This window comes from Atractosteus spatula, chromosome 1 (assembly GCF_055471065.1).
Source record: "Atractosteus spatula isolate fAtrSpa1 chromosome 1, fAtrSpa1.hap1, whole genome shotgun sequence".
Taxonomy (NCBI): Eukaryota; Metazoa; Chordata; class Actinopteri; order Semionotiformes; family Lepisosteidae; genus Atractosteus; species Atractosteus spatula.
In genome coordinates, this window is record NC_142706.1 from 45,047,561 (window position 1) to 45,060,825 (window position 13,265).

The 13,265-nt window shown below is 37.7% G+C and overlaps 1 protein-coding gene across 1 annotated transcript; it reads right to left on the reverse strand.

The window, feature by feature from the left end:
* Positions 1–700: 700 nt before the first annotated feature.
* spon2b (spondin 2b, extracellular matrix protein) lies at positions 701–12,717 on the reverse strand. Its single transcript, XM_088911799.1, has 6 exons — positions 12,647–12,717; positions 11,563–11,793; positions 8,999–9,222; positions 5,889–6,080; positions 5,069–5,252; positions 701–1,570 (listed from the first exon to the last, which is right to left on the reverse strand). Exons 2-6 carry the CDS (start codon positions 11,783–11,785, stop codon positions 1,392–1,394), a joined length of 1,002 nt encoding a protein of 333 aa, XP_088767925.1. The 5' UTR covers positions 11,786–11,793; positions 12,647–12,717; the 3' UTR covers positions 701–1,391.
* Positions 12,718–13,265: the final 548 nt, after the last annotated feature.

The following is a 13,265-nucleotide window of genomic DNA, read 5'->3' on the forward strand; positions in this document are numbered from 1 at the left end:
TTAAAACAGGTTTCACTTTACTTCCCAGATATCCCAGTAAATGAAAGTGTTCTGTAACAAAAGCCATACAACAGTAAAAATGTTTTATTGCAATAAATTAGCAACATTTTGACACCTACATAAACAGTATTTTGTTTTTATTGTTTTTGGACAGTATTTAAAAAATGAATTGTGTTTTATTAGATTACTAAATCTGGAAAATGTATTTGAATCAAAACAAAAACTAGAAAGAAAATAATGTCTGCTACATGCCTTAAAATGGTGTGTATTTACAATGTGAAAGTCACTTTGTCTCTGCACAGCAAATATTTTTAAAATTATTTTAAAATTTAAGTCATATATGTATCTCATAATATAGGTTTATATTAATACTATTGCATGTACCTTTCATCTTCATGGTTAATTTCAAGCAGTTAGAATTAAAAAAAAATTCAAACTGTAGTTTACCTATACAATATGTTTTTTATCAAATTAGATTTACCATTCTCCAATTGCTAATGAAGAATTAAAAATTGTCTCTTGCACAGGTGTTACGCATGTATTGATAATAAAAGCAAAGACGTCGTCTCTTGTTTTTTTTATCTCTGATTATTTACCTGTACATTTAGAAACTTTAAATGTATTATTAGGCTAATTTTAAATCAATATTTTAAATTAAATAACCCCAGAGCTTAAACTCGTTTTGAAATCTTTCCCGCTCGTTTTACGATACAGTAGCGTAGGGTTACCTCTGCAGATATCCGTGTGTGTTTATTATTTAGCCACAAGAGGGAGCCATGTAACCAAAAAGACTGAGCATTTAGTCAATGGCATTTCATGTGATTGTAATAAAATATATTTTTAGTGTTCTAATTACAACGTATTGCACTGCGCTAGCTCATGAAAACAATATAAAAACCACAACACAAAATGCTTAAACATCTGGGTTATCTAGACAAAGTTGCTCATTAAAATGCTAAACTTTATTGTCTCTGGAATGAACTAAAGAAACTAAAATTGTGGTTTTTTGGGGGATAGCACGTGAAAATGTGGATGACATTGGTTTAAAACACTTAAATCAAGAGTAATTAATGAAAAACATGTCCTGTAAAATGCAGATTTGTTTTAGAAAAACTGGTATGTCAGCTGATCCTCCCTGCTCTTGGATCAAGTTTCAAGCTGTAAGGTTACTTTTGATAAGGTGACTTTTTCAAGAAGACCAGGGAATGGTGAGAGAGGGGAAAGATGTCCAGTTGGCAAATTCCTAAATAAATCTGTTAATTAATTTGAGAAAGCCCCAGGGAGCACATAGGGATACAGTCACCCTAGTGTACCTATACTCCGTTTAAAAAAAAAACATCTAGCAGCTGGAGATACAGGCTACGCCAAACACAGAGGAACTAGTGTGAGATTTACACACAGTTGTCGGGGTCACAGTCCGTGTGTTCCTCGAGGTCTGGACAGGGAGCGCCGTTGTTGGCCGGTTTCAAGCGGATGTAGCGCGTTCTGTGTCTGATGCCTGGCTCCCCACACTTCCCTTTGCACAATCCCCAGGAAGACCACGCTGAGACTTCACAGTCCAGCGGGGTGTCTGAAACCGAAAGACAGGCTGGTCAATACTGTCCGCTTCCCCATCTCCTATGTTGCCCGAGCTGAGATATACAGTAAGTACTGTACAAACGGTGAGTAATTGCAAAGGTGGCAAATGGAATTCGTGGCACATGTTTTTAAAAGAGCCTAGGAATGTGACTTTGCATTCTGTCAAAGGAATTGATAGTAAAGCTCAACTGTGACCAAAACCAATGAGGCGTTTGATATCTTCCTCATCACGAATCGCATTCTGATATTTTCAAACAGTTTAGTTTTTGCATACCTTAATTATTGTTATGGGATTGAATCTACTTCATTTTGCAGCGCAATTGTCATTGAAATCATTTTTGAACCTATCTTGGTGGGTGTATGGCGAAACATGTTACAATTTAAAAATGTCCCAAACCACTCTACTGCAACAGTGGAAATATCTGTGCTATGGCTTTGTTTAATTTCTACATTTTACAATGCAAATTCCCACGTGTAAACATTTCTTTTATTTGTTGGCAATTAAAAGACAAACTATAAATCCCTTTCTGTGTGCAGCCTAGTGAAACCGCTAGCTTGGAACTGCCAAGGGAGCTCATGTGCCATGTTCCTCAGATAATGACAAGTCTCTGAAGCAGTGGAATCAAAGTGGATTTTGTTGGCCTTTGGTTAATGGGAATAGAAAAACAATTGTTTCCATTATCATTTGCCATTGTCATCAAGCAGTAATTTGCCCCTAATGGTAATGAATTCTGCTTTAATGTCCAATGTATCTTTTCATAAGTCATTTGCTTTAATGATGCTCAAGCCTATCAGGGTTCAATCATTAGAAGTAGTATTAGTCTGCGGTTTAGTATGAATGTCCCCGGAGTCCTCTGTCCTGAAGGCTCATATCAATTGCGCACACACTACAGGAGAAATAAAGTGAACAGAGGAGAACATCGTTTATTTTACCAATTTAACACAAAATACGCAAAGGGGGTCAGGAGGGATTTGATGTAATTTGTTAGTATAATTGGAGGAAGCCATTTGTTTCTACTCCTTCAAACCACACCAGTAAGAACTTACTCTGAACCTGACGACCTGCTGGAGAAATGATGTGTACGCAGGTAAGAAACAACCTGCACCCACATGTGTCGGTTTTTTTTTTCTTTGAGGAAGGACAAATTGTAAAAATGAACATTAAATATAACTAGAAACTCTCTTCCCTCCCTTAACAGATAAAACATGTACTGTGCCCCTCCCTTAACAGATAAAACATGTACTGTGCCCCTCCCTTAACAGGTAAAACATGTACTGTGTTTCAGACATCTGATGGTGAGACTGTGCAGTCTGAAGACAGGTGCTCCAGCATGTCATGTAAAAAAACAAGTAAAATAAAAATATTTAGGTATTTACAGGTCACTTGTGATATAACATTGTCAAGCTCAGAGCTAAATACATAACTTGGCTCTTTAGAAATCATATACTGTACAAACGAGTTTGCCATAGAAAAGCCTGTGGTTGCATTATAGATTTAGATTAGGCTTCTTATGCAACAGATCCTTCTGACAGAGTTACTGTAATGTAGTAATGGAAGTTTTTGTAGGAAAAGCATAAAAAATTGGACTGGATCATCCTTGAAAAGGTCTTTAGATCCATGCAGAGTAAAGAAAGGTTTGAAAAAGCCTACAAATCTGATCCTGTTTCCATACAGTTATTTTCTGTGTGTGTGCAGAAATCAAGAGTGAATGTGCCACAGCTGTTCCTGCTTTGTCACAGTACTGACAGAAGACATTGTATTTTGACTTATAAACTGCAAATAATTGATAGCACCCTGAAAAAGGCTCCAGGGCCGAAACGTTGTTTCCTTTCTTTTCTTTTCAGCGTGGAATAAACCTGTTACAGTGCCTGTTCCTTTGCATGGAATAAATTAGTCGTAAGGCTGAAAGTGCAACATAAACCTAAGGAAATAGACTATAACCTTTAAACTTAGACACATTTGGAAAAATACATATTTTGAAGATGGATACTAACAGTAAAATATACATGTACTGTAATGTTTTCATACAGAGAAAAGTGGATACTGTAATGTGATCTTTTTCTTAACTACAGTAAATGTAATTCTTCAAAAGCCCTTGGTTAGAACATTGTACCTTTGAATATGTATTAAAAGTCAAAATGGTTACCTAGCAGTTGGAACTGTGTTCTGCTTGCTATAACTTTAATATGCTGTGTAAATAACAACGTTAGTTTGAACTAATGACCTGTGACTCAAAAGCAATGTGACATTTATTACAGATCTGGCGTGTGCACGACGTACAAAACACTGAAACAAGAAGAGGGAAAAAGTAATCTGAACTGTTAATCAAACCCTTGCTTCCATTACAAACATTTCCTGATTACTTAATCACAAAACGTTTTGTTCATAATGTCAATGTGTGTTGTCTTGTTTGGGATGATCTCCATGCTAGCAAATATATTGTTTACATAATGTGAGGCAGGAGTACTAGGTCCATGTGGTGCATGATAAATGATGCATTTACCCTGTCTTCAGCACCTACAGTATTTGTATTTAGAAATGGATTGTCATGCATATGGTACAGAGCATTATTCTTAAGTTAAACATTCTTCTAAATCTCTTTAATCTATTATACAGACAGAGAGGAAACTAGTCTTTCTGCTGATAAAATGTTACAGATATATTTGACATTAAAATTTTTCTTTCTTGTAATAAGACAGATCTACAACTACAGTTCTTATTTTTCTTGTTTTGAATATTCTGTGGGCCTCATAATTCTGGTAAAGAATTATTTAAAATATGGTTGGTAATATTGTCAGTCAATAATCATTAAGTTATGTGGTTTATTTTTATCTGATGTTAATTTTAAATGATTTGTGTAGAATTTTAATAGTAGGATTTGAACAATGATTGGACTAAATGTTGTCAACTCTTAAGCTACCAAAAGATTGAATGGAAACATCCACTGAGCTTTTAAAACAGCCAAAATATTACAGCACTGGGTTAATTGGAAGCCAGAGCCTAGCAGATATCTACAGGAAGCAGTATTTTGGTCATTGTTGTCCTTTATCTACAAAAATGACCTTGGAATGTAAAATTAGAAAATCAGGACATTTTCAGATAACTTGAAGATAACGGACTAGGTGAACTTACAGGTCACAAACTATGAATTGAAGAAGGATTTAGACAAGTCTGGGCCAATGAAACTCTATAAAAACAAGCACTAGCTGTTAAGTACAACAGTTTTATATCAGATATAAATACCACATGGTATAAAACTAGAAGATCGTCATATAAATCATCTGGTATGGGTGAAAGCTAAAGGAAAGGCTCACAGACAAAATGAAGTTCAAAGGAATGTGTTTTAGGGGATCAACATTAAAGCAATTACAGACCAGACTGCATCAATGGAAGCCAACTACTAGATAATAGAGCCATCATCTTGTTGTCATGCCGACAGCTGGTATTCTGGGCCGTTGCATTAGATAAGTGTAAATGTCAAGAGCTTACTTGTAAGGGCGTCACCTATTTCGTTGTCGATTGGAATGAGGGTGGGGGGCGTGTGTGCCGCAGGCACGCTGTCGATATGGTTTCCTTTCAGCTTTGTGATGGTCACCCGTGCGATGGGGGGCAGGTGCTTCAGCCGGGGGTAGTAGAAGGAGTTGGCAGGGTGACTTGGGAAGGATGACGTGATCTGTGCAAACAGAAACAGCCTTCCTTTACTCATTTGATAACCACTTTGTTTTCGTAAAGGTGTCGTCATTAAAACGCCTCATCAAATGCGTAACACATAAGAAGGAAAACAAAAATCCAAACGTGTGGTAATTATGGAAATATGGTTGTGTTTGAAAAGGGGTCTTCATATGGAAATATGTTTGTGTCTGAAAAGGGGTCTTCAACAGCCATTTTGCTGTTTTGACATAAACACTGCAAGCTAATAAATCTGTTACTTTGTGGCGTGTATGTGTGGTTTAAACACAATTATGAAAATAATGTAAATTACAGTACATTCAACTTACAAACATTAAACTGAGGCATTTATAATCTTATTTAATTATCAGTCTGAAAATAAATTTTATGGTACTGAAAACGTACTTAAAAAAACATACTTGAATTCAATCTTAGTGTAGCGTGGATTTGTGGAAACAGTTGATTTTATTTTAAACTCTGAAATGTTGTATTTTCCATTAAAATATATTGCAAACAGTTAGGTTATTATTATTTGCCAACTAATGATAGGTCTTGTATTAAATATTTGAATTTACAAAAAGGCACAACTCAATGCATTTGAGAGCTCACTCCAAATTGAAGTTAAGCAACAGTACAACACCTCAGTGACTTTTTCCTGTGGAATGGTTTCGAAGTTTGGGGAGGAGAATGTAAAGCCACTGTCTGTTCCAGCATCGTATGGATACAGGTCCAAGGTTATGCTCTCTTTCCAGTGGTCTCCTTCGCAAAGGTTCAGACTGTCCACGCCAACAAACCAGTCTGGGCTGGGTACAATTCGCACGATGAAGGAGAGCTGAAAAATTGGCAAAAAGATGACAGATTTCTTTTTACTGAGACAGACTTGAGCATCCATGACTCTGATTTTGATCACGTTGTTAAACCTGCCGCATTTCACACCAGAATTCTCAACATTATAGAATGGTTTACAATGTCAATAGTAAGACAGACACAGTTCATGCTGCATTACTGTCCACCTCTCCAGGCACATAACCAACAACTACATGTGTGGTGAGCTACAGACAGTTAGACAGCAAGCCAAGCAAGTCTTGGACGTAAAGCCAAGGTCGTTATCAAAAGGTCGAGAGAAAACTCGAAATTAGGATCGAAGGGTTGAGTAGCTCTAGCTGAGAAAAGGCTCAATGGTGAGTGAGGACGGATTGAGGAGAAAGTGTTTAAATAGGAAGGAGCGTTATATCAATTAGTGCATGAGTATGTGTGGTGCGCAGTGCGCTTGGGTATGTGGTGATGCTTGCGTGAGATTTGTGACGAACCTGGTTATTAGTCTCTTGCTTCAGATTTAGGAAATTTTAAGAATTGTGGCGATTTTTCCTTACAGAACTGATTCATGCTGGTGTTATTTGGAGGTTTCCTTGCATGAACAGCTTGCTTCAGGTCCTGTTGTAACATTTCGATTGGGGTTTTGATCCACGCAATGATTTGGCCAATCCAGAATGTGAAGTATCTTATTCCTCTACCATTCTGTGTAGATCTGCTTGTAGGTTTATGATCATTTTCTTGCTGTATGACCCTCTTTTGACACGGCTTCAGTTGACAAATGGATGATTTGACATTCTGCTCCAGAGTCTTCTGATACAGCGCTGAATTTATGGTTCAATCAATGATGACAAACTGTCTTGAGGCAGTAAAACAGCCCCAAATCATGATACTGCCATTACAATGCTTGATAGTCAGGATGAGTTTTTCTGTTGGAAAGCACTGTTTTGTTTTGCCACGTGAAATGTTTCTCATTTTGGCCAAAAAGTTCAACGTTTGACATGTCTTCCAGACAAAGTTCTTCCAGTAGTCTTCTGGATCATCCAAGTGCTTTTTGGCAAAGTTGAGACAGAAAACACTGTTTTTTTTTTAGAATTATGGCCATCCAACCAAGAAAACCATTCTTTTTGAGTCTTTTTTTCCGATGGCTGAAGTATGAGCATTGACATTAACTGTAGAAGGGGAGGCCTGCAGATCCTTAAATATTACTCCTGGGTTCTTTGTGACTACATGGATAATTTTCGAGGTTGCTCTTCGGGAAATCTTGGCAGGATAATGAGGTCATGGGTATAGTCACCACAGTCTTTAAGTTTTCCATTTGTAGGACAGTAACAGTGGACAGCCCAGAATGTTTTCAAATAATTGTGTAACTCTCTCGAGATTGAAGGGCATAAACCTTTCTGAGGTCCTCTGAAATTTATTTTCAGCATAGCATGATGTCTTTCTACTAACCTTTATGTGGAAAACCATGGAGAACTAAACTCACAACTTTCTGATCATTTACCACTTACCTGTTATCAAATTATTTAGCCACCTGATTCCAATTACCCCCTTAACAGTCCCAAGTAAACTAGAAGTTCACTTATTATTTCACATACACTGGTTCTTCATTATTCATTTTTTACTTCATATACAGTACCACTGCGTGTCAAGAAAATTTGACTTGGTAAATGAACCCTCTCTGGTTCAGATCTTGTAATTCATATTATACTGGGGCTTCACAAACATTCTTAGCACTTAGGTCTTAGTTCAACAAGGCAATGGCTTATCACAGTGTTCTAGTGTTTTAGTGACACTAATAACCCTGCTCAGAATGAGAGGAACCACATGTCCATGCATTTGATATCTGTGCTTGGTTGAGGATCCAAAAGTACATTGCTACCAACTGTGGCATTATGACTGAATGCATAAAATCAATGAGCCCCTACAAACATTTTCTGTGGTACAACATACTGTAGTAACAGCAAAGTAAAAGTTCAAACATGGCAAAGCGTGATATAAGATCTTGGTCTAGATGTGACACAGGCATGAGATAATCTACTATGATGAATTTCCTAACGATTTGTAATGGCTTCTACATGTTCAAAATGGAATTTAATATATTTTTGCATACTTAAGGAAAACTACATCTTAGTCATATTATGATTGGTTTCATTTTTGTGAACCCAGGCTGGATTGATTTACAGTACGTAGGCCTTAGTTATCCAGAATCATGTAATGTGTAAATCTGAAAATGGATCAAATTTTACATAATTTTGTAAATGGTATATTATGAAAGTAGAAAACACAACTATTACATTTAACCTGTGTGTGTGGAAGTGTATTATTTTCTGTGTTTTAAAAAGTTTTGTATATATAATTGTTGATTTAGTTTTAATCAAAGCAGTGAGATGATAGTGAGAAGCACACAACATAAAAATTCACAAAACATTCACTGAATAATACCTAAATTATGTGGAATAATTACAAAGAAGCCTTCTCCAATCACTAGGATATACCTGCTGTTTTAAGATTTTCTCTTTAATTTTAACTAGTACTCAATATTCAATTTAATCCTTGTTACATTTTTTCTATATGGAAAAGTATGGAAATTATGTGTAAATGTACTACTTTATGTAGTGCATTCAAAAATCAGTTGTTTCAACTCAGAACAAGTTCATTAATGGGTATTTAAAATAGAATATTTCAGATGTTCACGCTACATGCAAGGATTTGGGTAATAATCAAGAATATCTCAGTCTGTTTGCATATATTTTAATTGAATTGCACTATAGTTGTGGAAATCAGCGTGAGATTGATCTACATTTAAAATGTTTTAGCACAATTATGTACTTTTGTACTGTTTATTTGCAGTGTCTTTACCAAGCAATTGTTCCACTTATTATCAATTATCAATTAAATCAGGTATCAGCTGGGGTCAACTGTACACAGACTTACAAGAGAGTGTCTTGCGAAGACCTCAAACTCAGTAGCAGTATGTCCAGTGCCACCACTGATGGCTGAAGCAGAGAAAATACCATAGACACTCTGAATCCTCTCTCCAGCCAACTGCACCTCCTTCATTAACATCCATGCTTCTCCCTTCTCCGTAAATTCTCGCACTCCGTTGCTGGCGTATTCATTTCTTCGCCATATATGGTAGTCAGAGCTATGGGTTACACCTTTCGAAAGAAATTTTTCAAAGTGTTTACAAACATGCTCATTTGGTTGTCATTAGATGATAGAAACAGAAACTTTTAAGGGTTTGTGTGTCTATTCAAAAAAACATTTTTCTCCTGACCATATTGCGAACTTTTCCCTCCATAAAATTGACTAGACTGACAACGTACTGTTATATTCACTAGCAGAGAGTCTATAAAAGTGCTCAAGAACAAATTCCAACATGTAATGTCTTAAGACATTCGTGTCTGCTAGGGGTAAACTAGTTACATCAATGTGGATTACGGCTGAGCCATTGAGCAATCTGTTCCAGTTAGCCAATACAAGCCAGTAACTGGGGGTCAAAACGGGGATGAGAGCACAGCTCAGAAGCTGTAGATGGCATAGACAGGCCCCGGCTGAGTAGCTCCAGTAAGTCTAGAGCGCTATGCAGGTGGGTGAGCCCCCCGGTGAGTTCAGGGGTCACTAGAGTCTCCTCTGACACTACCTGCCAATCAAATCTCTCACTGAGCCAGAACTGGAACCATGGAATGGCCCAGAGGAGGCAGCCCTAGCCCTAGACTGCTGCCGTTTTTTTCTGGCTCTTATTTCTTCTGAGACCTTAATAACTTGGACCAGTTACAGAGGGCTCAAAAGTTATTGGCATCCCCGATGAAGATGAACAAAAAATCCCTAGAAAATAAACAGCACAGATAACGAGATTTCATTACCTAAAAATGGGGAAAAGTACGAGCTTTAATACAGTGAAGTGGTGCGGTCCGTTAGGAAATGAAGGACCTGGAAAGTTTCTGCATACGGAAATGGACTCCGATTCCTCCCAAGGCATTCTCCCACCTTATTACACATTAGAGGAAAAGGCTTTGTGCTGTTATCCCTGCCAGAGGAGGTCACACCAGGTACTAGAGACAGGAGATCCAATCATTTTGACATTTGTAAAAAAATAGTATTACTTATTTGAACACATTTGTTTTGAAATAGTTGTATTAGAATAAAAGCCTGTAGTTTTCCAAATTTGGGGGCATACAATATAGCTCATTATCTGTGCTGTTTATTTATACAACTTTTTTTAAGTGGATAAAAAGTTAAGTCAGATGTGTTTTTTATGGACCTTTATCATTTGTGCTGATTGAAGGGTGTGTTTATACCCTGTAGGAAGCTAGAACCAGAGGACAAGAACTGCACACCCTGGATGGTCTAAGAGGTTTTTAGTGGATTGTGAAAAACAGTTAATGCTCCCAAAACACATGTACAAAACCTCATCCCTTTGAGTGAGCCCTGGCTCCATCGGGTGGAGACTTACATGCCCAAGAAGGTAAAGAAACAGCAGACTAAGAGGTAAATGGGCAGTACAGGGAGACCATCGTAGTATATCAGGAGTAGGGTCGGCCATAACTTTCTCTCTCTTCTGCTCTCCATTGCCTCTGCATTCACAGATGGAGGGATGACACCACGTCTATGCTGCAAAGGTCATTAAACCCTTAGTGAGGGTAAAGCTTTTCATTGAATGTGGAAACAGAACAGCATGGCTCATAGCTCTTTGGGAGTTTTGCTATCAGGCTGCAACCTTGAGGGCTGTAATGAGATTCACATAACCCCCATGCCACCTCGTGTTTGGTAGTCTAAGTGCACAGAGCATACAGAGGTGCAGACAAGATGCTGCTGCCATCTTTTATTTAATATTAATATTAACCTTAATATTAAAAATACAGCTATTTCATAGGTGCCTTATATTATATAATGGGAGTAAGTTTTGTGGATTCAAAACTAAGAACAGGAGGCACTTTCTTACACAAACAGGTGTGAGAGTATGGAACAAGCTGCTCATCCATATTGTTGAAACTGATGTCCTAACTTCTTTCAACAAATAGTTTGAGGATAGTAATTTGTTACTAGCAACCATGTAAACTAATGGCTATTATTTCCTAATTACTGACAAAAATCAAAGATTTCACCAGCTTAAATGTATACAGGATAATTCAAAGTCATTTCATTTTCTGCCTCACAACTCAACTTCTTAACATTTTTTTCTCTGATTACTGAAGGCCGGCACAGTGTTACTCTGCAGCCACACTGAAACAATGGCAAGGTAAAAAAAAACAGCACCTATTTACAGTAATCTGTCCTATTCTCCATCAGTTTTCCAAACATATGCATTCTCCTGATGTTTAAAGTAATTTTGTTCTCAATCCCAAAATGTGCTGCTGTGTGCCTGACCTAATATTTCTCTGTCAGCCCTCTGTCATTCAGAAACAGAAATGATTAGGAACATGAAAATGTGGACTCAGTTCTATGGAAATTAAACATGATCCATTGTTTTTATAATGAATAGACCTTCAACCTACCGATGACTGGTGACCACTGTGCAGGGGGTCTGTAGAGGGGATATTGCTTCGGGAAGGCAGCCTGGCTCCACTTGCCTGTAAAGACCAGGCTGTATTTGGCATTTCCTTCTGCAGTGCAGACAGGGTCTACATCTAGAGGCAGACTGTAGACACAGCAAAGCCCTGCAAGCACAGCCAGCCAGCACACTGCACCGCATCTACAGACACACATCAGCTTTTCCATGACTGTCTCTAGGGAAAGACAGAGGCAAACCTGATGTTAGGCGGCAGGGCAATTCCTCGTAGATTACATGTTTCAAGAAAAGCAATGTTGCCTGATTCATCACAGTTTGAAGACAATCTGCCTTATGATTAAGGAGGAAAGAATTTAAATTGGGTTGGCCGAAATTCTGAAACAGACATTTAGCTGCTTCCATAAAGTGTGTAAAAGATCATAGATCGTATAAGTGGTTGGAGTATAATTAAAAGTATTCTTAAACTAAATGTTTTTATTTTTGTGTTCTAATCTAGGGATATGTTCATAATGTAAGAAGGAACATTTAAAATTTTGAGTACAGTTTGGATGTACTGTATCTCTTGTCTATCATTTCTCAGAAAACGTTGGGAAGCAGTAAAGGGTTTAAATAAAGATCAGATCAGAGAGTACAGAAAGATATGACATCTGTAGCAAAGTCAGATTTTCACATGCAACATGTCAGAATACAAAGATCGACAACTTTCAGAAAATTGCCTTGTTTAGATTCTATGTTTCACAGATAAAAGAGTAATGCACAGAAAGAAGAGGCACCTTTCTGTCTCAGGGAAACACTTGGTTAAGGCTCAGATTCATAGGAATTCTTGGTTAAAAAAAGCAGGGATGAAGCTGATAAAACTTTAAACTAAAGGAGAATAACTGTTTGCAATGAATGTTTGTCAGTATTATATTACATTACATGCCTAAGGATTCTCCAAAATAATCTGTTGAGAACAAGTATTTATACAGTAGTTCGTTTGTGCCTTTCTCGCCAGAGTATCAGAACCACATGAAAACAAAGAGATTAAATTCTATTTACGGCTTTAAAAAGTTGGAATGCTTTGTACTCACTTTATGTAGATGGAGAGGAGCCGAGCTGAGAAGACAGTACCTGTGTCTGGGCTGGCAGGAGGAAGGACTGCGAGAGCTGACAGTTAGAGCCGGCTATTTATGCCTTTCCAGAGTCCCCCAAGTCAAACAATTATGGCAACCTTTTGACCCCAAAGTTTCAATGATGTGTGCACCATACTTTGCCTAATAGCGTTTTTGATTCCTCCAGCAGCTTTCCAGCTTTCTGCAAGTGCCCAGATCCAGATGTTTCTATTCAAAAGAGGAAACTTTTAACTCAGTGTTGCCCCAAGCTTTCGTTTTTTCTAGTGCTTCAGCTGGAACATGGAGGAGCTTGTGCTTACTTGCGAATACAGCAGGCTGCCTGGCGAACCGCTTCTGTCAATTTCTTCTCACTGTGGGACAGGCAATGTTTCCTCCAGCCCATATGTTAAAAACCATGCAGCCTGCTGCTATGATCATTTCCGCATGTTCGTTTTGCCACTGCAGCACTTCTCTCCACTTATATAAAAACTAGACATTTATGGCGCAACAGTCATTGAAATGTGCTTCTTTCTTTTCAGGCACATCTTCTGACAAGATACTGAAGAATCACTCACATTAATGCAGTGGATCAAATGAC

Coding starts and splice junctions, on each gene's coding strand:
- spon2b (XM_088911799.1), bottom strand. CDS start 11,785: ATGGAAAAGCTGATGTGTGTCTGTAGATGCGGTGCAGTGTGCTGGCTG. Junction 6,081..8,998: donor TCTTCGCAAGACACTCTCTT/GTAAGTCTGTGT, acceptor CCAATTTTTCAG/CTCTCCTTCATCGTGCGAAT. Junction 5,253..5,888: donor CACAGGAAAAAGTCACTGAG/GTGTTGTACTGT, acceptor CTGTTTGCACAG/ATCACGTCATCCTTCCCAAG.